Genomic DNA, 21385 nt, shown 5'->3' on the forward strand with positions numbered 1-21385 from the left:
GTGGGATGACTTCCTATAGGAGTCCCTCTCACTGGATGTCTTTGGAGAGGCTCTGTAAAACTTTTCTATCTCGAACAGTCCATCTGGGGTGAGGAAGGGGAATTTACCTCTGCCTCCCATGTCCCATTGATCCGAGCTCACCCCTGGGGTGTACCCTGGCCCCCCTGACCTCTGGGATGCACAGAACGTGGCCTCAGCGAGAACCCACAGCTGAGGGCAGGAGGCATGTGGCCTGCTCAGGGGTGACGCCCTGGGCCAGGGGCTGGAGGTCAGAAGTGGTGGCCCCCAGTGCTGGCCACTCAGGTGTCACTGAGGTCAGGCACAGAGGTGGCGGGCCATGGTGGCATCTAGCACCGCTCCCGGGGCTGCTGGCTTCCATTTTCTCATCTAGCCCACACCGCCACCCTGCCAGGGAAGTGAGGCAAGAAACTATATACCCAGTTGCGAGAAGAAACACAGGCTCAGAGCAGCTCAGAGCCTTCCCCGTTGTCCTTGAGACAGTGTGTGTCTCCTAACTCCATTCTGGACTCTCCCACTGAAGTCCCAGACCTGAACCCCCATGAAAGGACCTGGGCGGGTGTGGGTGGGTGGTCACGGGGTGGGGTGCAGACGAGGAGCATTCAAGGAATGGAGTTGCAGAAGGCTGGAGGTTTCCCAAGGTCATGTCCCTTGTTGGGCCATGGAGGGGGAGCAGGAGTGAGCACTGAAGCAGGGGTAGCTGCAGGACCCCACTGTAGCCACTTCCTGTTCTGGGGAATAACGGCAGATATGCCAGATGGAGTGGAGTGGTGTGGGGAGCCCCGGGAAGGAGCCCAAAGATGGATAGGTCGACGGTGCAGCTCGTTGCTTGGCCCACCTGGCCTGCCTCACCTACGGCCAGCCTCCTGGACACGGCTGGTGGCAGGTAGCGGAGAGTCCCTGGGACCAGCCCTCCCTGCCTGCCCCCATCCCACGCCAGCCGCCACGGTGCCACTCTGCCAGGGCAGGAGCAGTGGGCGTGGCCTCTCCCCCCCCCCCCCCCCCCCCCGCGCCGGCCCCCGGTCCCCTGGCTGCCTTTGAGACTTGGGGCCCAGGTGCAGGCAGGACTCCTCCGTAGGCGCTCCCGGAGAGCAAGTAACACCAGGCGCGAGCCGGGCCCGCACTGGCCCGTGGCTGCTGCCTCTACACTCGGGGCCGGGTATCTCCCGCCCGCGCCTGGGTACTGGGGCCCCGGACCTGCCCTTGTGCTCACCTGGCCCTGTGAGGACGGTGGGAAGCTCGCGAGGCCCAGCTGCCAGGAGGCGGTCAATCACTTTCACCTGCCTCGCTGTGAGCCGAGTCTATAATTGGCAGGTGCTTGCCTTCCTGCCCGAAGAGGAGGAGCCGCAAGGAGCGGAGGAGGTGGGGTGTGAGTCCGTCTCCCACTCCCCGCAACAGGCTGCTGCTCTGTCCGGGTGGGCCCCAGTCTCGGGCCCTGGGGAAGTCGGTGTGGAAGGCTGGCCCACTCCGGCTCCATCCTCCCCCGTCCTGGGCCTGGCCTCAGGAGGCTTCCAGAGCTCTCCTCCGAGTGTCCACAGCCTCCGGTCGTGTCTGGGTGTAGCGAAGGGCAGCAGAGGTGAGTGAGAGGCCCCCTGTATCCCCTGCTCCCATTTTCCCCCAGAAAACCCTGAATACCGCCCTGGCCAAGTCCAGTTAAGTCAGGATTGCTGGGGGCGGGGTGGGCAGAGTGTTTTCTTAAACACCCCGGGTGCTTCTGGAGTCCGGCGGCAGCACTGCCCCCGGGGAGGCAGGCTCTCCTCACCTGCAGGCGAACGCTCTCCAAGGCCCAAGCCTGTCCCACAAAAACGCCGTCTTGACGCGGCAGGCAGGCCGGGGCTGGAACCTGTCCTGCATTTTTGTGAGGCGGCTGGTGGAGGTGCTGCTGGTTGGGCCTCGCCTGGAGCAGAGCCGCTTTCCGAGAGGATCGAAAACTCCCGAGGACCGGTGAGTTCCGACCGGGGCCGAGGCACCCCGCGCACAAGTCCCCTGGTGGTGCTGCTGCCGTAGCTCGGGCACCGCACTGGCTTGAGGGCATCCGTGCGGGGTCGGGCTCTCTGAGGCCCCTGGGGGCCTGTGCGTCCTGGGCAACCCTCATGGCCCGTGCGGGGTGCTGAGCGGGCACGTCTGTGGAGTTGGCTCCTCCGGGATGGGGAGGTGAGAGAATGTCTCGCGTGCCACACTTTACACAAGTGCCCATTTCATCCTCCCAGCAAGCCTCAGACATAGCCCACCCTGTGCCCATTCCCCAGATGAGGAAGTGAAGGCTCCGAGAGGTCGAGGACCCTGACAGAGCTCCAGGTGGCCGGGCCACGCGCAGGTTCAGGTCCCCCGACTGCCTTCGCGGCCATCCTGGCACTGCCGCGATCTAGCTGTGTGACCCGGGCCAGTTCCCTAGTCTCTCTGTGCCTTGTCCTCATCTGCAGAGTATGGAGAATAACAGGTTTTGTGCGGGTTCTTGTGGGGTCCGTGAGGAATAGCGAGACGACTCGGTGCTCACATTGGTGTCACTGATGGCTCGTGTGATGGACTCAGTCTGAGCTTTCTTATTATGATGACACTTGCTGTGTCTCCCCCACCCAAGACAGGAGCCACTTTGAGTGGCCCTTCCTCGAGAAGGGGGCCAGTCAGGGACAGTGGTCACACAGGAGTGTGGCCAGTGATGGCAGTTTCTGCTCTTGCTGGGATGGGAGGGGAGGATGCCACATGCAAGAATAGAGGGGACCATGGAGCCAGGTGTGGTGGCCCGCGGAAATGCCAGGCAGGTAGAGGGCTCCACAGGGCTTGTCCCCAGCCCCACTTAATGGCTGCAGAAGTGGAGGCTGGTTAGATTTGGCCAGGGGCAAGGAGCTGGCTGTTGCAGAGTGGGCTTCAAGCCCGAGGGTGCTCTCAATCTTTGCCCACTTGGCATTGTACCTGGAGACCCCTCAGTGCTCATGGCTGGGGGTGGGGGCTCTCTTAGGGACTGAGAGGCCCCCAGGACCCGTGAGCTCAGTGCACAGAGGAGGCAAGAGAGGAGGACATGTGGGCAGGCAGCATCCCTTGGGGGGGGTCCCCGGGCAGGGTAGATTCGGGGGTGGTCCCGTACAGCCCCCGTGGGCCCTCCCTGTTCTCTGAGTGGGTTCCAGACCCCTACCTCGAAGCCTGCCTTTCTCTGGGGACCCGAGGTGGTGGCTGTGCCTTCATCCACAGGCCCAGCCTCGGACCTCAGCCTCTCTAAAATGCCTTTATAAAAAGTGCTGGTTTCAAAACTCAGCCTCTTTGCACTAAAAAACAAAGTTATTTTAAAAATGACAAAATGGATGTGCCATTTAGAAAAGTTACCAAATAGCTTGCAAATGTATAGAATGGAAAGTGAAAGTCTCCTCCTTCTCCAGCTCCCTTGTAGTAAACTCTGTAACGGGTGTGGGGGTGGATGGCCACGTGTTTCCGGGCATTTATGTAAACTTATATTGATGTCTTTGAAAAAATGGGCAATATGGGATCTTGTGCAGTTGGAGAGTCCAGTTATGGGGTCCTCAGCCCAGATGCTCCCCGAGCCAAAGGGATGGGCCTCTCCTGGCAGCTTCTCCCTGTGGCCCGCTGGGCTGGGCAGAGTGTGGGTGGGGTGCACTGGAGGACTGAGACCCCCATGAGGGTGAGGAGCCTTGGGGGAGGAGCAGAGTGATGACTTCTGGGCTGGCCACGGGCAGGTGGCTGCCAAAGACACAGGGACTTGAGCAGCCTCAGATGCCGCCGCCCCCTCCACCCCCGACAGCTTGCTAAGGCACAGATCACGGGCCGCGCCTGAGTTTCTGACTTGGCAGGTCTGGGGCAGGGCCTGAGAATGTGCATTCTGCCATGTGTTGAGGGGTGTGTTCTGGGAGTCTGAAGCCCCATCCCAAGTGGGGCAGCTGAGCCTGGGGACCAAGGGCATGTCAATCCCTCGGGCTTTCCTTGAGCTCTTACTCTCCTTACAGAGGATTTTTTTGAGAATCCTAAGGCAGCCTTCAGGTGTCTGTCACGTTAAGCCTGCGTTATTTGGGCCAAGGGCCCTTTTCCCCTCATGCGAGGCTCAGCTGATATGCTGTGGGGTGGGAGTCGGATCTGCTTGTGTAGACCTTGGAGCGCACTGGTCCTGGGCCCTCTCATGACTAAAATAATCATGACTACTGTTTGCTTGCACAGTGGGAAAACTGAGGCCACACGGGCTCAGAAGCTTGTGCCAGCTTGGGTCTTCTGGGCTGGGAGCAGCCACGGCAAGGGTGTATATGGGGCGATCTCCACCTCTGGGGAGGCAGGGCCTCACGGCTGCCTGGGGAGGCTGGTGCGGGGTGGTGGTGCCTGCTGGCCGGTGCTGGCCGGAGCACAGGAAGGCCCCGCTCTTCCACTCTGACCTAGACCTGCCTGCCCTCTAAGCGGGCAGACGGTGCGACTGGTCAAGCCAGCAGCTTGGGCGACTCTGGCTGCAGGAGGAAGAGCACGCACGTGGGGCACTAGAGGCCTCGGGCTGCAAATGTGCCTCACTTGTCCCCACGCGGCACCTCCCAGGCTCTCCCAGCTGCCGCGGGCAATGGGAAACTGAGGCACAGGAGGGCTGCAGACTCCCCTAGACCTCAGGAGGACTTCCAGGAGGCTCTGCTGCTGTGTGAGGCCAGGCCAGGCCCCTGTGGGCGGCCCCAGCTCTGGGAGCACTGAGCACCCCCCAGACTGCTGTCTGACATGTCAGTCTAATAGGCATTTCAAATTCAGCATGTCCAAAAGCAAGTTCCAGATCTTGCCCCAAACCCCGCCCTCATGTTCTTCCCCATGCTAGTCAATCACTCAGGCCCAAGAGCATCCTTCACAGCATCCGGAGTCGACCCTGCTCCCCTCCTCTGCTACCACCTGACCTGAGCAGTCTCTTCCTGGGTTATGACAAAATCCACCAATTGGTTTTCAGATCCTCCCTTGCTGGGTCTCCACACAGTAGAAATAGTGACCATCACCCTGAGTCAGGTCATTCTTGTGCTCGGAGTCCCCCTGCCTCCTGTCTCACTCAGAGGAAGAGCACATGGCTCCCTAGCCCCCAGGTGTGCATAGTCTGGTTTGTTACTCCTCAGTTCTCTCTGCTTCTTCCCTCCAGTATACACTGGCCTTAGGACCTTGGCACCTGCTATCCCTTATGCCTAGAATGTTCCTTTCTCATTCCAGGATGCTCCATGACTAACACCATCAGTCTATTCCAATGGTATCTTAGCTGAGGCTGCCTTGACCACCCCTACATTGCTTCGTGTTCTCCTCCTCCATAGGTTCTCTTCTTCCACTGGAATGTAACCCCAGGGGCAGGGTTTTGTGTGTCTAGGCTCCAGGAATGAGGCCTCGTATGCACAGAGCATGTTTTGAAGAAACATTTATCAGACACCGGTGGCTGCAGGCCAAGGAGTCTGCCTGCCCACCCGAGCTGAGCCCTAATGCCCACCCTTGGGTGGGGTGCCCCTCCTGGCCCTGCTGGGGCTCGCACTGTACACCTGTACACACTCAGGATGCAGGCTGGCCTGGGAGGAGGAGGGCCTGGGAGGGGGGCCTGGCGGCTGGGCCTCTGATGCCTTTTTCTTCTTCCCAGGAAACTATGCCCCAGACGTCCATTGTCTTCTCCAGCGTACTCGGGTCCAGCTGTAGTGGACAGGTGCAGCCCGGCATGGGGGAGCGAGGAAGCGTGGCTGGCAGCTCAGGGGACCTCATCTTCCAAGAGGGACGCCTCATCTCTGGGTCCCTGGAGGCCTTGATGGAGCACCTGGTCCCCACAGTGGACTATTACCCGGATGTGAGTCTCTAGGGCCTAGAGATGGGTGGGACTGGTGGGGGCCACCCAGGTTCCAGGGGAGGTTGCTTCTGGGATGGGAAGGGGCAGGCCATCAGGGAGCCTCAGCCCTACTTCCTGCCCTGCCCCTTGCCCCCAGCCTAGGGGAGAGGAGCCTGCAGTGACTTCCCTGCTGACCGCGGGCAGCTGGGAGAGGGCCTTGATGGCACAAGGAAGCAGATACACAAGGGGGTGGAACAGGGACCTGAGCTCTGGACAGGGTCTTCAGGGAGGATGAGGAGTCTAAGGGGTAAGACTGGCGCCTTGGGGTCCTGGTGAGGGTCCACCCAGCATGTGTCCTGTCCCTGAGCTGGGAAGTTTGTTTTGTGCATGAACTGCGATAGTCCAGAAAAAGGGGAGACAGCGCAACCATGCCTGGCCAGCATGCAGACCCCAAGGCACGTGGCTGCGTGGGCAGAACTGGCCTTCGGCAGCAATTCAAATCCTCCCTCTTCATTTCAAGATGCCACGGGCACGTTCTTAGAAAGATTCCCTTGTCACGTGTGGCTTCCCTTTTGCCTCCGATAAGGGGCATCCTGTAGCAGCAGTGGTGTTGGGCCTGCCCGCTCTGTTTGGAGAGTCAAGCTGCGAAGGCTTGTATCTAATGGTGCTGGAGCCAACTCAGTTTCTGGGTATTCCTGCCCCACCCCCCCCAACATGTCAGGCCTCCTCCCTCCTACCTGGGGTTCTGTCTACTCCATCCTACTTGAAAACCCTCCCAGAGCTGGGCCGGGGCTGCTATTGGTGGTGCAGACCTGGCAGCTGGGGACCAGTGGCAGAGCTGGGGAGAGGGGCCCTGAGGCCCTGAAGAAGCTTAGGGCAGGGCATTGGCGCCCAGGGGCTGGCACCTCCAACTCCAGCACCGCTCTGTGGCCTTGTGGGAGGAGCTACTCCTCTTTCAGGTCTGTCCCAGCGGAACCTCTTCAGCCGTTACCCAGTATTATCGCCCAGACACTGTGCCCTGGTATCACAGCCGGCCTGCCAGGAGAGTGTAAAGGGGTGGTAGAGCAGAAGGGTACGGCTGGCAAACCCAGCCGGGCACCAGCTCCTGCAGCCTTCCTTCCCCCACTGCCCCTGCGCCATGTCTGTGGGCAGCTGGGGATGCGTGCGCACCATTGAATCTCTGTGCTCCTTGCAAGTGCAGGGCTGCTCCCTGTGTGCTCTTGCCTTGGCTGAGAACTCCAAGGTGTGATGCCTGGGTGACTGTCATCACACTTCTGAGCCATCTGCTTAGAAGAGGGCCACCGACCAGCTGAGATCTCTGAGCACGCGTGCTGCACAGCCTGGGGACCAGACATAGGAAATGTGTGTGTATGTGGCAGCGGGTGGGTGGGGGTTAAGAGGAACCCCTTCTGTTCCCAGGAGAGTTTTCTCCAGTGGCCTCTGAAGCCTGCGTGAGGGCAGTGAGGGCCTGAGGCCCTGAGTCCTGTTCCACAGGCCTGTGCTCTCAGAAACATGGCCCAGCTTGCCCAGACTTGCCCCTTTGGGCCCAGAGTGGAGGCAGAGGGTCCTAGGCAACCCCCCCGGCCTGCAGCAGCCATGTAGGGGTAGAATATCCAGGAGAGCCCCAAACAGCTTCCCCCACTCCCAAGTCCACCCTGTCTGTAGGCGGGGGCCAGTGTGGAGAGCTCACAGGCGCTGACCCATGTCAGACAAAGTGCTCCAGAGCAGGCCCAGGGCCCTGCTCCCTTTTAGTTCAGATCATGAGGCCCCCTCAGAACCTGGACCAGACAGCCCAGTGACAAGGGCACAAGGCTGTGGGAAAGAGGGGCCCTGGTGTGCCGGTGGGTGGGGTGGGGGGAGATAAGGCCCACAGCTGGCTGGTGACTGCTTGCAGCGGTCCCCTATTGTTGGGTGCTGGCTCTAAGAACACCCCACCCTGCCCCCGACTGGCCTCCCCAGGCAAGGCCAGGGGCGACCTGGAGAAGCACGCTTGGAGCCTGGCCCTGGGGGCACTGTAGACTAGGCGATAGGCTCACACAGGTCGGGAGAATCCCACCAACATCCAGGCTTGGGTGTTCTCTCCCCTCGTGGGGAAGGACAGAGGGTGGGGGAGAATCCCAGCAGAGCAAGACTTCTGGGAGCTGAGCTTGTCAGGGGACGCCCCCCGGAGCTGCCGGGAAGTGGGATCTGATCTGTGCCTTGCGGCGGGGGGGAGGGGGGGCAGGACTTGGGTAGCAGTGAGAGAAAAGGGCGTTCGAGGTGCAGCAAGCCGCGCAGGAGAAGGCGCGGCCGCTGGATGGTGCTGTTGGGCCTGGGAGGTGGCTAGCCAGGGTCTGAGCAGACCTGGGGTGGGGGGTGGGGGCCACACCGGCTATGACCTACTCTTCCTCCTCTCTCCTGGTCTCTTTTCTTCAGAGGACATACATCTTTACATTTCTCTTGAGCTCCCGGGTCTTCATCCCCCCTCATGACCTGCTGGCCCGCGTGGGGCAGATCTGCCTGGAGCGGAGGCAGCAGCTGGAGACGGGGTCTGAGAAGGTAAAGGTGCTGACGGGGGCTACCTGTCTCTGCGTCCCCGCTCCCCCCAGCTCACACTGGGGAGAGAAGCAGGCTCTGAGTACGCCCGCACGACAGCTCTGGCTGACTGGGCAAGGCTGGCTTGTCTCTGGCCCTCTTGGCACCCCTGGGGCATGGCTCCCGTGGGGCATGGAGTATACACAGAGCCAAGCAGTCTTTATGGGACGCTGAAAGTAGCTGGTCTCAGTGGGCACTCACGCCTCTTCTCAGGAGTGGCCCGCAGCAGACAGCCAGCGCCAGGCCCCCTGCTGGCAGAACAGCCATGACTCTGCGGGTGGGGGTGGGGGTGGGGGGCAGCCCTTGCAGGCTGACTCCTGCTCAGAGTGGCTTGCAGTGACTTCAGTAGGGCTCTTTGTCCCTGTTATCTCTTCTGATTGAGCCAGGCTCTGGGTGGCCAGGATGGCTGGGGGCGTGTGCTTCGGATGAGGCTTTTAGAAGCCCAGTCTGGTGAAGATGGGGCGGTAGGTGTGCGGCCCGAGAACTGGCAGGGCCGAGTCTGGGCTGCGGCAGAGCATGTCCCGCCCCTGTTTGCCGATGACTTTGTCCTCTACCTTCCCTCTCCTGTCCCTGCGGGTTTGCAGTTCAGGCCTCTGGACTAAGTCTCCTTGTCAGAGGAGGCCATCCCAGGGTGCAAGGAGACAGGCATTGACCACAGAGGATTAGGAAAGGCTCCTGAAGAGACAGGTGGAAATAAGGCCAAGTGGGGTGGGCAGGGAGATGAAATTATAGGTGGAAGGTCAGCGTGGGGACAGTAGAAGCCTGAGAGGAGCCTGGGGTGAGCCCGCCAGGCTGTGTCCATGGTGACATACATTGCAGGGCCTCTGAGTTCAAGGCTCTAGCTCCTGCTGAGTGTGGGGTGCTGTGGTCATCTGGGGGGAGTGCCATCAGGGCCTCCTGGATGCTGCAGGCACTGGACCCTGGCGAGGAGGAATAGCTACAGGGAGTGAGGCGGCCAGCTGGGAGAGGCCCTGTAGGGCACGAGAAGCCATCGCTAGGGAACCAGCTGGGTACGTGGCCAGGATCAGGCCGGCTGGAGGCAGCTCAGCAGGGGTAGGGCAGATGTGGGCAAAAAGATGTGGGGATGAGTGGCTAGAGGCCCCCAGGGCAGCAAGAACAGTCTGGATTGGGCAAGTACAGGCAGGCAGGGAGCTGGTCAGTGCTGAGGAGGAGCCGTGGTGGGCACAGGAGGGGTGTGGGCACGTGTGGTCATTTCAGTGGGACAGTGTGGGGTTGGGCACTGAGGACCAGTGGGACGCTGTGGCCAAGGCTTCGGCACACCTTCCTCAGACCTTACATGTGTGTGGACCCAGGGCAACAGCAGGGGTGCCCGCCCATCTCTAAGGACATGAAGCCGGCAGAGGGATGCCTGCACTAAGGGGAATAGGAAATGAAACGGGTACAAGAAAACCACAGGTGGACAGGGTGGGGGATGTCCCTACCTAGCACCCTCACCCCAATGGGGGGGGAGGGTAGGTCCTGCAGGTGGTAATGGGTGTGGGGGAGATGGGGAAGCTTGTACCACTTATCTTGTTGTCAGCTCTGGAGGGTGACTTTACTCTATGCCCTGCTGCCCCAGGCTAAGCTGAAGTCCTTCTCAGCCAAGATTGTACAGCTGTTAAAGGAATGGACGGAGGCCTTCCCCTACGACTTCCAGGATGAGAAGGCCATGGCCGAACTGAAGGTCATCACCCATCGGGTCACACAGTGTGATGAGGTGAGGTCTTCCTTGGACCCTGTCAGAGCTCCTTGGGTATATGTTGGGGGGAGGGGGTCGACTCTCACAGGAGGGTGGGTCTTCTATGCTGTCACCCTTCCAAGATGAATGCTCGGTGGCTCCATTTGTGTCCCTCCCCACAAGACTCCTCAGCTGTCCAGCCATGGGCCAGGCTTGCCCTCAGCACCCTCTGCATATGGGAGACCCTGTGGCCTGAGTGGTGGGCCGGAATGAGCCCAGGCCCCACCCTTTCCTGGGTTTAGGGTGAGTCGAGTGGGAACCTAGTAAGAGGTTGTAAGAACCTGTTTGCATTTCTGGCCCCCAGCACACTCCTGGTCTTTTGTGGATACAGGAAACCTGGGAATTGCTGTGAGCTCAGCAGCTTGTCTGGCTGGAGGGCTTGGAAAGCCCAGGGAGAGCTCTGGGCAGGGCCAGGGCTGCTCCCACCCAGGGAGTGAAGGTTCCTGGTCCTGGAGGAAGCCCTTCCAGATGCTCTCTTCCCTACTGTGACAGCCCCCCCCCCCCCGCCACCCCTGCTGTGGGAAGGCCAAAAGTAGTAGCTCAGCTGGACACCCCTGGGGAAAGCCATGGTTTTCAGACCCAGAGGCCTACCCCTGGCTTTGGCCTGGCCCTCAGCTCCCATCCCCACAGGATAGTCAGCTAAGCCACCCTCAGCTGTGCTCAGAGGAGCTCACACTGTATTTCATTGTCTTCAAAGGCCCAAATGCTCATCGCAGGTTTGAGTAGGGATGTGGGTTCAAAGTTAGGCATATCCTTAGGAGATAGGTTCCTTGGGAGAGGTGGTGGTCTTGTCAGCCCACACCAGCACCTTCACTGTCCCCTGCCCCCACAGGAGAACGGCACAGTGAAGAAGGCCATTGCCCAAATGACACAGAGCCTGCTGCTGTCCCTAGCTGCCCGAAACCAGCTTCAGGAGCTGCGGGAGAAGCTCCGCTCACCAGCCATGGACAAAGGGTCTGTCCTCAAGGCTAAGCCGCCAGCCACTCAGAAGGACATCCTGGGCGTGTGCTGCGACCCCTTGGTGCTGGCTCAGCAGCTGACGCATATTGAGCTGGTCAGTGCTGCCATGTGCCCTGCCTCGGGTGGGGGTGTATTCACCAATGCTCATTCAAGGCCACTGGACTCCCCCCGCCGCCAGCATCTTTTTCAACACAGTGCTGCAGGGCCTCCCCAGCTGGTCAGACTGGGGTGTCAGGTGAAGCTCACTTGCCAGCTCCAACCACCGCTTCTGGGTCCCTGGATCACAGCAGCCCTGTGTACATGGGAGGGGCTGGGGTGATTGGGACTGCAGTGGCCCCTGGAAGGAGGACTGGCCCAGGAGGTGAAGGGCTTGGAGGGGGACAGCCAGTTCCCCCCACCCTGTCACCTCATCTTGCCTGTGGCATGGGCTGGGAAGGTACCCTGCACCTAGCAGCCACTGCCCCAAGGCTTCCGCCTCAGTCCCATGAAGCGCCATTTCCTCCCTTCCCAGGGGAGGGTCTTTCAGACCCCTGGGGGGGGGTTGCACTTGGGGGGGGCAGGCAGGGCCTGCCCACTGGGTGGGTGCTCTGATCAAGGCGGGGCTATGGTACTCACCTGCAAGGTCTTGACTGCTACTCTGAATGTGGCCTAGACCTTGAGTGTGGGGCCTGCCCAAAAATGGCAGGCTTGTCACCCTCCTGTGCTATCTCCTTGCCCATCCTAGGAGAGGGTCAGCAGCATTCACCCTGAGGACCTGATGCAGATCGTCAGCCACATGGACTCTCGGGACAAGCACAGGGTGAGGGCCTGCTGTGTGCTCTGGGGTGGCCTTAGGGTGGGCCTGGTACCTATATATACCCCATGGGGGTGGGGGCCTCAACCAAATGGATATGGGTCTGGCCTGGTGCCTACTTCAGAGGGTCAGCAGACAGCGATGCAGGGTGATACATACTGAAAGGGGGCGCCTGGGGAGGGGGCGTCCTGGGAGACCTGGACCTGTCTAGCTGCCCACACCCCATCTTCAGTCTCTTTTGGCCATGGCTCCCGCTCATTTCTGGGGGTAGGACTGGGGTAGCACCTGCTGGCAGGGTCCTCAGACTCCCTGTGACCTGTCGTGTTCCACCAGTGCCGAGGGGACCTGACCAAGACCTATAGCCTGGAGGCCTATGACAACTGGTTCAACTGCCTTAGCATGTTAGTGGCCACCGAGGTGTGCCGGGTAAGCGCTGCGTGGCCCATATGGGTGGGGTGGCACTGTCACTTCTCTGAACCCACAGGGCTGCCCGAGGCTCTGACTTCTGTACCCCTTAGATGATGAAACTTTGAAAGTGGAGACAGAAACCTTCATTGCCAGGCCCACCAACATCCCTGTTACCCCTAACCCCGCCCAATCCACAGTGATTTTGAGACCCCCATCCGTGGAGCACACCAGCATGGTCCGGGAGTTCATCTGGGGCTCCCTTAGTACGCTCAGACTGCTCTCCTGCCCCTCTGCCCAGCATCGAAAATGCCACAGCTGCATTCCTGCCTCTGCAGCCCTTGAGCATCTCCCCAGCCCTGGGTTGGACGGCTCAGGGCCCAGAGTAGCTCCTGTCCAGGCTGTCCTGCAGGGACAGGTGGTGGAGGGGATGCTCCTGTGGTGGGCTCACCCTGAGGCTGTCTGGCTGCTCTCAAGGTGGTGAAGAAGAAGCACCGGACCCGCATGCTAGAGTTCTTTATTGATGTGGCCCGGGAGTGCTTCAACATCGGGAATTTCAACTCCATGATGGCCATCATCTGTGAGTGTCCAGGCCCCAGGGGCTTCCTGTCCAGCTTCTGCATGGCTTGCCTACCCCTGCCCTGACCCTACCTGCTGTTCCCTGCAGCTGGCATGAACCTCAGTCCTGTGGCGAGGCTGAAGAAAACGTGGTCCAAAGTCAAGACGGCCAAGTTCGACGTCTTGGAGGTAGGCACCTCAGCCTTGTCCTACATTGGCCTGAGGAGGGATGGGCCTCCCATCGTGCTCTGCCCCCTTGCTCAGAACCCACTGCACACAGTGCCATCTGGTATAGGGCACGTTGAGCTGGCCTGGCTGCTCTAGGTGGGTAGCTGAAGCCCTCTTCAGCCTTTGGAACTTTAGTCAGAACTGGCATTGCCTAAAGCAAGTTCTGGAGAGTGCTTAGGAAACAGTTTGACAAAAGTGGGCCTGTGAGCCCTGTGCTGGGTGATGCTGACTAAGCCAACTGGCCTTTTCCTGGCTTGAATTCTTGTGGTCCTGGATCATCTGGGTGGCCCAGGAGTGGACAGGCAGGTTTACTTGCAGCCTTCCCCGATGTATTTGATCCCAGAATCCACTTTCTGCAAAGGTCTCATGGAGCCTGTCAGGTTTGGGAGGTGTTGGTCCAAGTAGAGGGGCAAGGAAGGTTTTGAAAGGAAAAAGGTGAGACCCAGGCTCAGCAGGGCAGGGGAAGGGTGTGTGTGTGAGCTGTGAGACTTCTCTTTAACTCTCCTGATGATGCTTGGACCCAAACCCTGTACTGAGCCAGGTGCTCACTCCTAGAAAGGAGGCCTCTTCTGAGGACAGTCCAGGGCTGCCCAGTGGGGAAGGGCCTTCCCCCATCACTGTTTCCACTCTGCAAAGGGGCATTCTGAGCAAGTCACAGGTGCAGGGAGAACACTGCCCACCGAGTCCTCCTCTCTGCCCACAGCACCACATGGACCCATCCAGCAACTTCTGCAACTACCGCACCGCCCTGCAGGGGGCCACACAAAGGTCCCAGATGGCCAACAGCAGCCGAGAGAAGATTGTTATCCCTGTATTCAACCTTTTCGTTAAGGACATTTACTTCTTGCACAAAATCCATACCAACCACCTGCCCAATGGGCATGTTAACTTCAAGGTGAGCTCAGCCCCCTTGTGGTCTGAGGGGAAGGGGGCCAGACTGTCCCCATCCAAGGCAGAACAGACCCTCAGCCTTATCCTAGGGCAGGCAGAATCTGTCTGTGCCACTAGAGCTACAAGGCAGTGGCCCTGTTACAGAAAGCCTTTAGGACTGAAAGCTCCAGGGTGGGTTACGTGTGCTGTTTGTGAAGTATAAGGGTGGCCTCAATCCTTCTGGGTGGATGATCTGGTTATAGGGCTTGGAGCCACAGGAAATTTATATTTACCCAGGACCCTGGTCCCAACACTGACCCTAATAGGGAGACAGAGAAGGGGCTACTCCTGGGGCTTTGGGAATGAGGAAAGCATTAGGCAAGAAGGGACCTGAGCGGGGAGGAGGAGGCAGCAGATTTCCAGATGGAAGCTAAGGGTAGCAGGCAAAGGGTAGAAAGTAGGACAAAAGTGATTGGGGAGGTGTAGAGGAAGTGGGGTTGTCCAGTGTTTACCTCACACAAGTAAGGGGTAGGAAGGAGTTAGGGACCCTTACACAGGCCCCGAACAGAGATCATGGCATGTTCTGCTGGGTGTGGCTGGCATACCTGCCTCAGCCTGGAATCCCAGATGGGGCCTTCTTGGGTCTTGCCTAGGGGAGGCACAGACCCTGCTGCGGCCTGATGGCCTAGGCAGAGGGCAGGACAGAGTGGTCTTAGGGACACTTACTGGCTCTGATGTTGCATCAGGTGCTGCCGTGGCCAAAGTCAGCTGAGTAGGGTCACTGTCCCATCTTGCTGGGATGCAGAATGAAATTAGAACCTATATCCCTTGCCCTAACCAAGGATTTCAAGCTTAAGGTGACAAATGAACAGCCAGTTGGTCTTCTGTTATCTTCAGAAATTTTGGGAGATCTCCAGACAGATCCATGAGTTCATGACATGGACTCAGGTAGAGTGTCCCTTCGAGAAGGAAAAGAAGATTCAGAATTACCTGCTCACGGCACCCATCTACAGCGAGGAAGGTAAGGCCCAGCTCTCCATGGCAGCACACCCACCTCCCTACACCATACATGTCACCCTGACTCCCCCACATCCAGGGTCTCTGCCCTCAGGGCATTGCCCTGGGAGGCAGGCCTGATCACTGTCCCCATGCTACACAGGGGAAGCTCAGCCCCCAGGGGTGAGTACATGAGGGTGGGCTATGGGTAGATGACAGGATGAGCACGAGAGATGGGGCTCTGGGAGGGAGCCAGAACAGGGTTGGGTTCGTGCTGTAGAACCAGGAAATTTCTCAGTCCCTAAGCGGGAAGCTGGGAGCTCTAGACCTCATGGGCCCTGGAACCTCAGGCAACAGAGACCTGTGGAAAAGCTCAGACCAGAGGTCACTGTCTTTGCCCGGGCCCAGCTGCTCCCCTAGAAAGGAAGGGATAACTGGTGTGGTAGGCAGACTGTACGAGGACATGGGTTCTGAGGGGCTTTTCATCTCTCAGCTCTCTTCATCGCCTCCTTTGAAAGTGAAGGTCCTGAAAACCACATGGAAAAAGATAGCTGGAAGACTCTCAGGTAAGAAAACCCCAGGGATAGGCCTGTGAGCTCTGAGACCAGTCCCATGCCTGGGCCTAAAGGAAGGGAGAGGACTGGGGAGCATGATGGATCTGCCCTTCTGAAAGGCAGCCAGGGGTAACTCCACACAGGCTGCCAGTTAGTGGGAGGCTGAGGACTTGGGTCTGAGTGTCCCTGACCCTTCCCCTGATGGCTGGTTCTTAGAATCCAGGTCCCCCCAAATAGCATGGCCTGCCCTCTGCCTGCTCAGGGAAAGGGCCTGCCAACCACCTCACCATTTCCTTGTGCCCTGCCTACCTCTAGGACCACTCTCCTTAACAGAGCCTGAAGGCACGGATGCAGCCTGCCGACGCTGGATGAAGCACACACATGCACTGAGTTTTAATCTTGATTGATAAGGGTTGAGATGAGGAGGCCTCACTGGTTGGGGTCCATTTTGTATATAACTTTTATGAAAAAAAAAAATTATTTCATGCATCAACCTTTGGCACTTAACAAAGTTTTTGTTTTTTTTTTTTTTTTGGTTGTTTATTTTAAATAACAGGGCAGGGCCCTGCTTCGGGGAGGGGTGGGGAAAGAGTATCATGGGAGATGGCATCCATGATAACATCTTATTCTAATGAAATGTAGATTTTTATTTTCTACTTTTGATTATTAACATCTTATGAAAAAATATTAAAAAAAAAAAAACCCAACCAAAACCAATGTGAGCCCTGCCTGCTTGGACGCCCTTCTAGCCAGTGTCTCTGATGTCGGGGTTAGTGCCTTAGAGAGTACTGGAGGGCCGGTCTCCCACTCCGTTCTTTTAGCCCTCAGGCAGCCAGTGCCGCCGGGGAAATGCCAGGAAAGCTCTGCCCTGGGCCACAAGGCACCTGCCCTCAAAGCCTAGGCCAGAGAGGTTCCAGTAAGAAGGGCTTGGCTGGCCAGGGGGCCTCATTTGCATACTTCTAGAAGCAAACCTTGAGTACAGGCTTTCCAACGTTTACATTTTCATTTTCCTTTATCAGGGATTTAGGGGATTGGGGAGGGGCAGGGGGATACCGGGCAGCATATTTTCTGTTGGACTATGTCTGGCAAATTGTTCAACTACATTTTAGGAAAAGAGAAAATCTAAAATAATATAGGGGGAAGGTGATGGAATTGTCTGTTTTCCAGGCTGTAACAGGTACACTGAGCTGTAATGAGCATATGAGGATGGGGACATTTAACGCAGTTCTTCAAACTCCACTACAAAGTGAAAAGAAGCAACTCACAAATTGGTATTCTAGTGGACAGCCTCCTCTGTTCCTCTAGGTTGGGGGGCTCCCCTAAGGGAATCTGAAACAGAAAATTAGCCAGACCAGACTGCTGGAGCCCACTCACATAAAACTGCCCAGCATTTGGAGGTATTTTTCACACCCAAACTTGAGGAGTACACTCCCATTTTCTGTCTTTCTGGCTGTGGGATGGCAAGTCCTGGTCCCTCAAAAGCCAGAGGTGGGCCATCGCTCTGACTCTCTCTCCCTCACAGTGGGGCTTTCATTCTGCACAAGCAGATTTGGAGTTACGCACCCTTGTTGCTCTCTGCACGCCTGGCTTCCTCCCACAGGAGCCTGCAGTTAGTTGCTAATTCCCAAAGCTCCTAGGAGAGCCTGGAGATGTGGAGGTGAGGCCTCAGGAAGGGGTGGCTCCAGGATCCACTGCTGACGGTGCCCTCAGCCCTGGGTGGAGCAAGAATATTTACACTGTATTGTCACAGTGTTTTCGCACTTTTCAGACATTCTAGATAGTACATATTGTATCTTGATAGGACATATTGCTTTGTTTATGTATTTGAGACAAAGAAAGGCTAAAAACTTGAGAATATATATTTGGAATACAATGTTAGAACACTTTCCGTCTTGCGTTAAGGAGCTTTCATGTCAGTGTGCATTTCACTGGATCATCAGTTCTAGTACCTACGGGATACAGTATCTATGTTTGCTACTTTATTTTCCCAATTTGATACACACCCGATGATGTTTTGGTATTTTGAGATGAACTCTGAGTACAAAGCTGTACCATAATGCAGGATGTCAGTTGTTGGTGTTACTGGACCTACTTGCATCAATAAAAGAACATGTTGCTCCCCTTGCCTGCCTGCTCTCTGTGCGTAGCTGGCGAGGCCTGATGGCTTGGCTTCTGGCAGGAGGTGTGGGGATGTCTAGGTCCTCCACGGCCTTTCAAATGAGCAAGGAACTCTCATCTACACAACACATTCTGACAAACGGTTTTTCAAATAAATAATGCAAAACAAGACAAAGTGTACAAGAGGCATGTTCTAGTCTGCTTTCCTCAAACTAAGATCCAAAAGTGTATCACAAGCTGATTGTATCACATGGCCCTGTAAGTTGGGGAAACCTAACCTAAATAAGATTGTAAAGGCTCCTTTACTGCAGGACTGATCAGAACCGTCAGTGTCCATGGGCACTGTGGGTCTCTCCTGGGGCAGGGGAAGTTGGGGACACCTCCTGACATCTTTCTGCAGAACAGTTTGTAGAATGCAGTTCTAGATGGTGCTCTTTCATTGTGATGAGTCACATTCAAGAACAATAAAGGGATTTGTTGAAAGGCACACATGAGTTTGTGGAATCGAAGGAAAAGAACTGAGACACTAGAATGGAAGGCAAACTCCTACCTGTTCCTCTCCAGCCTGTTCCACTACCACTCTGTCAACAACGCTCAGGCTGCATGAGATCTACTCTACAGCTCAACGACCCTCACCCTGCTCCCTTAGAGCTAACTCAGTGCATTTTTAAATGCCCATTGGACCAGCACTGCCCAACTGAAAACTTTCTGTGCTTGAGTGCTCTGTATCTGTCTGCCCTGCTGCTATTTACATATAGGTACTGAGCACTCAAATGTGGCCAACGCAACTTGGGAATGGAGTTTCTAATTTTATTTAGGTTTAAATAGCTAGTGGCCACTGTATTAGACAGAAGGCTAGGCCGGTGGAGCTTTGTCACCTGCTGCCCTTCCAGTGGCTTGTGGAGTGGGTGGCACACAATAGGTGCTTAGGTGTTTGTGGAGCAAATGAGACATCTGTGAGGAGGCCTAAGTGAGTTTTGGGTAAATGACAACATTTTTTAGGTCTTTATAATTCAATGGAATTCTTAATTTCCTGGTAAAGTTATTTTTGGAAGTTTCTACCTAGCTCAGCTGAAGAAGGGGCAGCCCATCATTTGGTGTGGGCCTCGGCCATGGAGCTGGGGCTGGGAGTGGGTGCTGAGCTCACCTGGCTAGCTGTGGTGCTCTCCTTCACCCACGGGGTAGTCCCTCCAAGGCAGTGCTTCTCAAGTTGTGGCTCTTGGACAGCGGTGTCAGCAGCGTTGGAAACTTGCTCAAACTGTTCTCAGGTCCGCACTGCAGGCTCGCTGAAGGGGAAACATGGGGGTGGGGAGTCTAGCACGTTTGGGAAGCTCTCCTGCCAACCCTCACAGACCGCTGCCCCAGGTACAGCCAGTTCTCCCAGGTGCAGTCTGCTTCACAGGCACACTGAACCTCCAGCTCCACTGGGCACCTCCTCTAATACACTGTGCTCCCGTCCGCATGCACGTTCTTCCAGAATCTCCTTACAGCTTCCCTGGTGAATGGTGCTCCATGTTCCTCTGGGCCCTACCTGTTCTCTCTCAACACATCACTGGCATCTGTCTCACCCATTACTCTTGGCTTTCTGTGTAGGAGCCACTAGCCAGCGACTAGCATGGTGTGCAGCTCCTACCACCACCATATGATGACTGAATGCTACCTGTCACTTCACACAGACATTTCAGGAACAAAAATCTATGTTACAGTATCAGCTGTGACAGGAAATAAGCTAAGGATCTCTCCTAAGGCCATAGAGACTTCCGTGACAAAACTAAGATTATTTGTGAAATATATACCCACTACACCTGTACATAAAGTATATGTCATGTTCCCCAGGGAGGCAAGACAAGAGAAGCATAAGAGCAAGGAATCAGAAGTTAAACTGTTTGGATTTGAGTCCTAGTTTCCTGTTCCTAGCTGGGTATCCTGGGAAAAGTTGCTTATTCTTTAAAGCCTCCATTTTCTCATGATTAAGAGGAAATTATAATACTTTCTGACTCATGGGGTTGTTGTAATGATACTTGGCCGAAAGTGCAGTACCTGGTTCATCAGAAGCAGTGTTAGCTGGGTACTAGCAGTGGCACCCCTGATGAAACCGAACCCCACTTCTCTTGCAGAAAGCAGAATCTCCTGGAAAAAGTGAAACAAAGAATTATAACTGATCTTCTCGAAGGAACAACTGAAGTCCTGGTCAATACAAATATATTCTAACATTACTAAAGTCACTTAAGTGTTAAATTTAATCAGTATATAAACATATATGGGAAAAAATTCCCTCAAATTTGGGATTCAAAACTACTTTCTAAATGAAAAACCTACTACCCACATATAGGCTAGTAACTTTAGATCATACCAACGCAATTTCTATTTTTATTCCCAAAAAGGAAGTCATGATACTGTGAGGAGGGTGAAGGGCTGCCATCCCTCCTCCACCAAATATCTATTATAACATACCTTAAACTCGGTATGGATCTTCAGCAACAATGTTGAGGAAATAGTGTTGTCAAGAATATAAGAAAATTGGGCACCTGGCTGGCTCAGCTGGTGGAGCATGTGACTCTTGGTCTTTGAATTTTGAGTTTGAGCCCCACCGTGGGCATAGAGATTATTTAAAAAATAAAATCTTAGGGAAAAAAAAGAATATAAGAAAGTTGTGCACCTATTTCTGGCAGCATTAGACTAAGTATTTGCCTGCTGAAATCAGCTGCTAAAGTTACACAAAATGTAAATATCCAAGCAAAAACCCAGAGAGGTAAAGAAAACTCTGAAGCCAGCTTTTGTCCTGAGGGCAAGGATTATGAGCTTCCATTTTCAAGTCCACATGGGGATAGAGAAAAAAGTGCAGGGCCTGTTCAAGAAGAGGGGTCAAATAGGAGGCCCCAGCCCATAAAGCTGACATCCCAAAGAACCACCCCTCACCATAACAGTGAACTTGAAATTTGCAGCAAACATCACTCTGGTCAAAAAAACGTTAAGCTGAAAATCTAGTTTAACATGGCTCTGAACTACGGGTACCATCCCTAAGTTAGCCAGCAGAAGCAAACATTCTGAGATTCTAGTTTAAAAAGTCTCTCCTTAGCTGTCTTTTTAATCCACGTGTTGGGATTTTTAAAATTCATTTTCATTTCTTGAAGAACCAAATAGAGGTTCTTCCTCAAATTCGTTTGGTTGTAATTCTGAAGAAACTACCAGAATGTAACACAGAGAGAAAAGACTGGAAACTATGAAATGGGTTAAGAAACATAAAGGGCATGGTGGACACAACAACAGGTCTGACATGTTATCAGAGCTTTTGAAAGAAAGAGCGAATGATAGAGACAATCAAAATATAATAGCTGAAAATCTTTCAGAATTGATAAAAGATAATTCAAGGAACCCAAAGAATCTCAAGCAGGACCAGAAAAAAAAAACAAAAAAAAACAACCCAGCACACAGACATATCATAGTGACACAGAACAGAAAGAGGAGATCCTGAAGGCAATCAGGGAAAAAGGTTGATTACTTTCAAAGGAGTATCAACTGTTAAGCTGATAGCTTACTTTACAAGGGAAGTAATTGAAGCCTGAAGACAGTAGAATCTAAACATCAGAGTGCTAGAAAAAAGAAAAAATTCCCAACCTAGAATTCTATACCCTTCAAAAAATATTTTTTAAATGAGATAAAGATATTTACAAACCAAATGGAGTTTGCTATCAGCAGACCTTCATTAAAAGAAATTCTAAAGGTTGAATCATATACTATATACAAAAATTATTTCTAGATGCATCATAGATCTAAGGACGAAAGGCTCAACAAAGATGAGAAAGGGAAGT

General features: G+C 55.3%; 1 protein-coding gene and 1 long non-coding RNA gene across 9 annotated transcripts in view; one reads left to right on the forward strand and one right to left on the reverse strand.

Annotated features, from left to right (window-relative positions):
• The window catches only part of RASGEF1A (RasGEF domain family member 1A), a 143122-nt gene extending 125546 nt beyond the window's left edge, over nt 1–17576 (forward strand). For 6 of the 8 annotated variants that reach the window (XM_027589537.2, XM_027589547.2, XM_027589530.2 and 3 more), the window contains 12 exons: nt 5600–5800; nt 8195–8317; nt 9933–10070; nt 10924–11145; nt 11776–11850; nt 12178–12270; nt 12727–12829; nt 12917–12996; nt 13739–13930; nt 14803–14926; nt 15395–15467; nt 15771–15932. In XM_027589537.2, coding sequence (XP_027445338.1) covers nt 5606–5800; nt 8195–8317; nt 9933–10070; nt 10924–11145; nt 11776–11850; nt 12178–12270; nt 12727–12829; nt 12917–12996; nt 13739–13930; nt 14803–14926; nt 15395–15467; nt 15771–15795 — 1443 coding nt within the window. In that variant the 5' untranslated portion in view covers nt 5600–5605 and the 3' untranslated portion in view covers nt 15796–15932. Of the gene's footprint in view, nt 1–5578; nt 5801–8194; nt 8318–9932; nt 10071–10923; nt 11146–11775; nt 11851–12177; nt 12271–12726; nt 12830–12916; nt 12997–13738; nt 13931–14802; nt 14927–15394; nt 15468–15770 lie in introns of those variants that run through there. The other 2 variants (XM_027589504.2, XM_027589512.2) reach the window with 2 other exon arrangements.
• On the reverse strand, nt 17033–20744 carry LOC113919943. Its single transcript, XR_003519175.1, has 3 exons — nt 19614–20744; nt 18721–18859; nt 17033–17167 (listed from the first exon to the last, which is right to left on the reverse strand). It is a non-coding gene; the product is annotated as an uncharacterized LOC113919943 (long non-coding RNA).
• Between the last annotated feature and the right edge of the window lie 641 nt (nt 20745–21385).

The sequence above is a fragment of the Zalophus californianus genome, chromosome 15, assembly GCF_009762305.2.
Source record: "Zalophus californianus isolate mZalCal1 chromosome 15, mZalCal1.pri.v2, whole genome shotgun sequence".
Taxonomy (NCBI): domain Eukaryota; kingdom Metazoa; phylum Chordata; class Mammalia; order Carnivora; family Otariidae; genus Zalophus; species Zalophus californianus.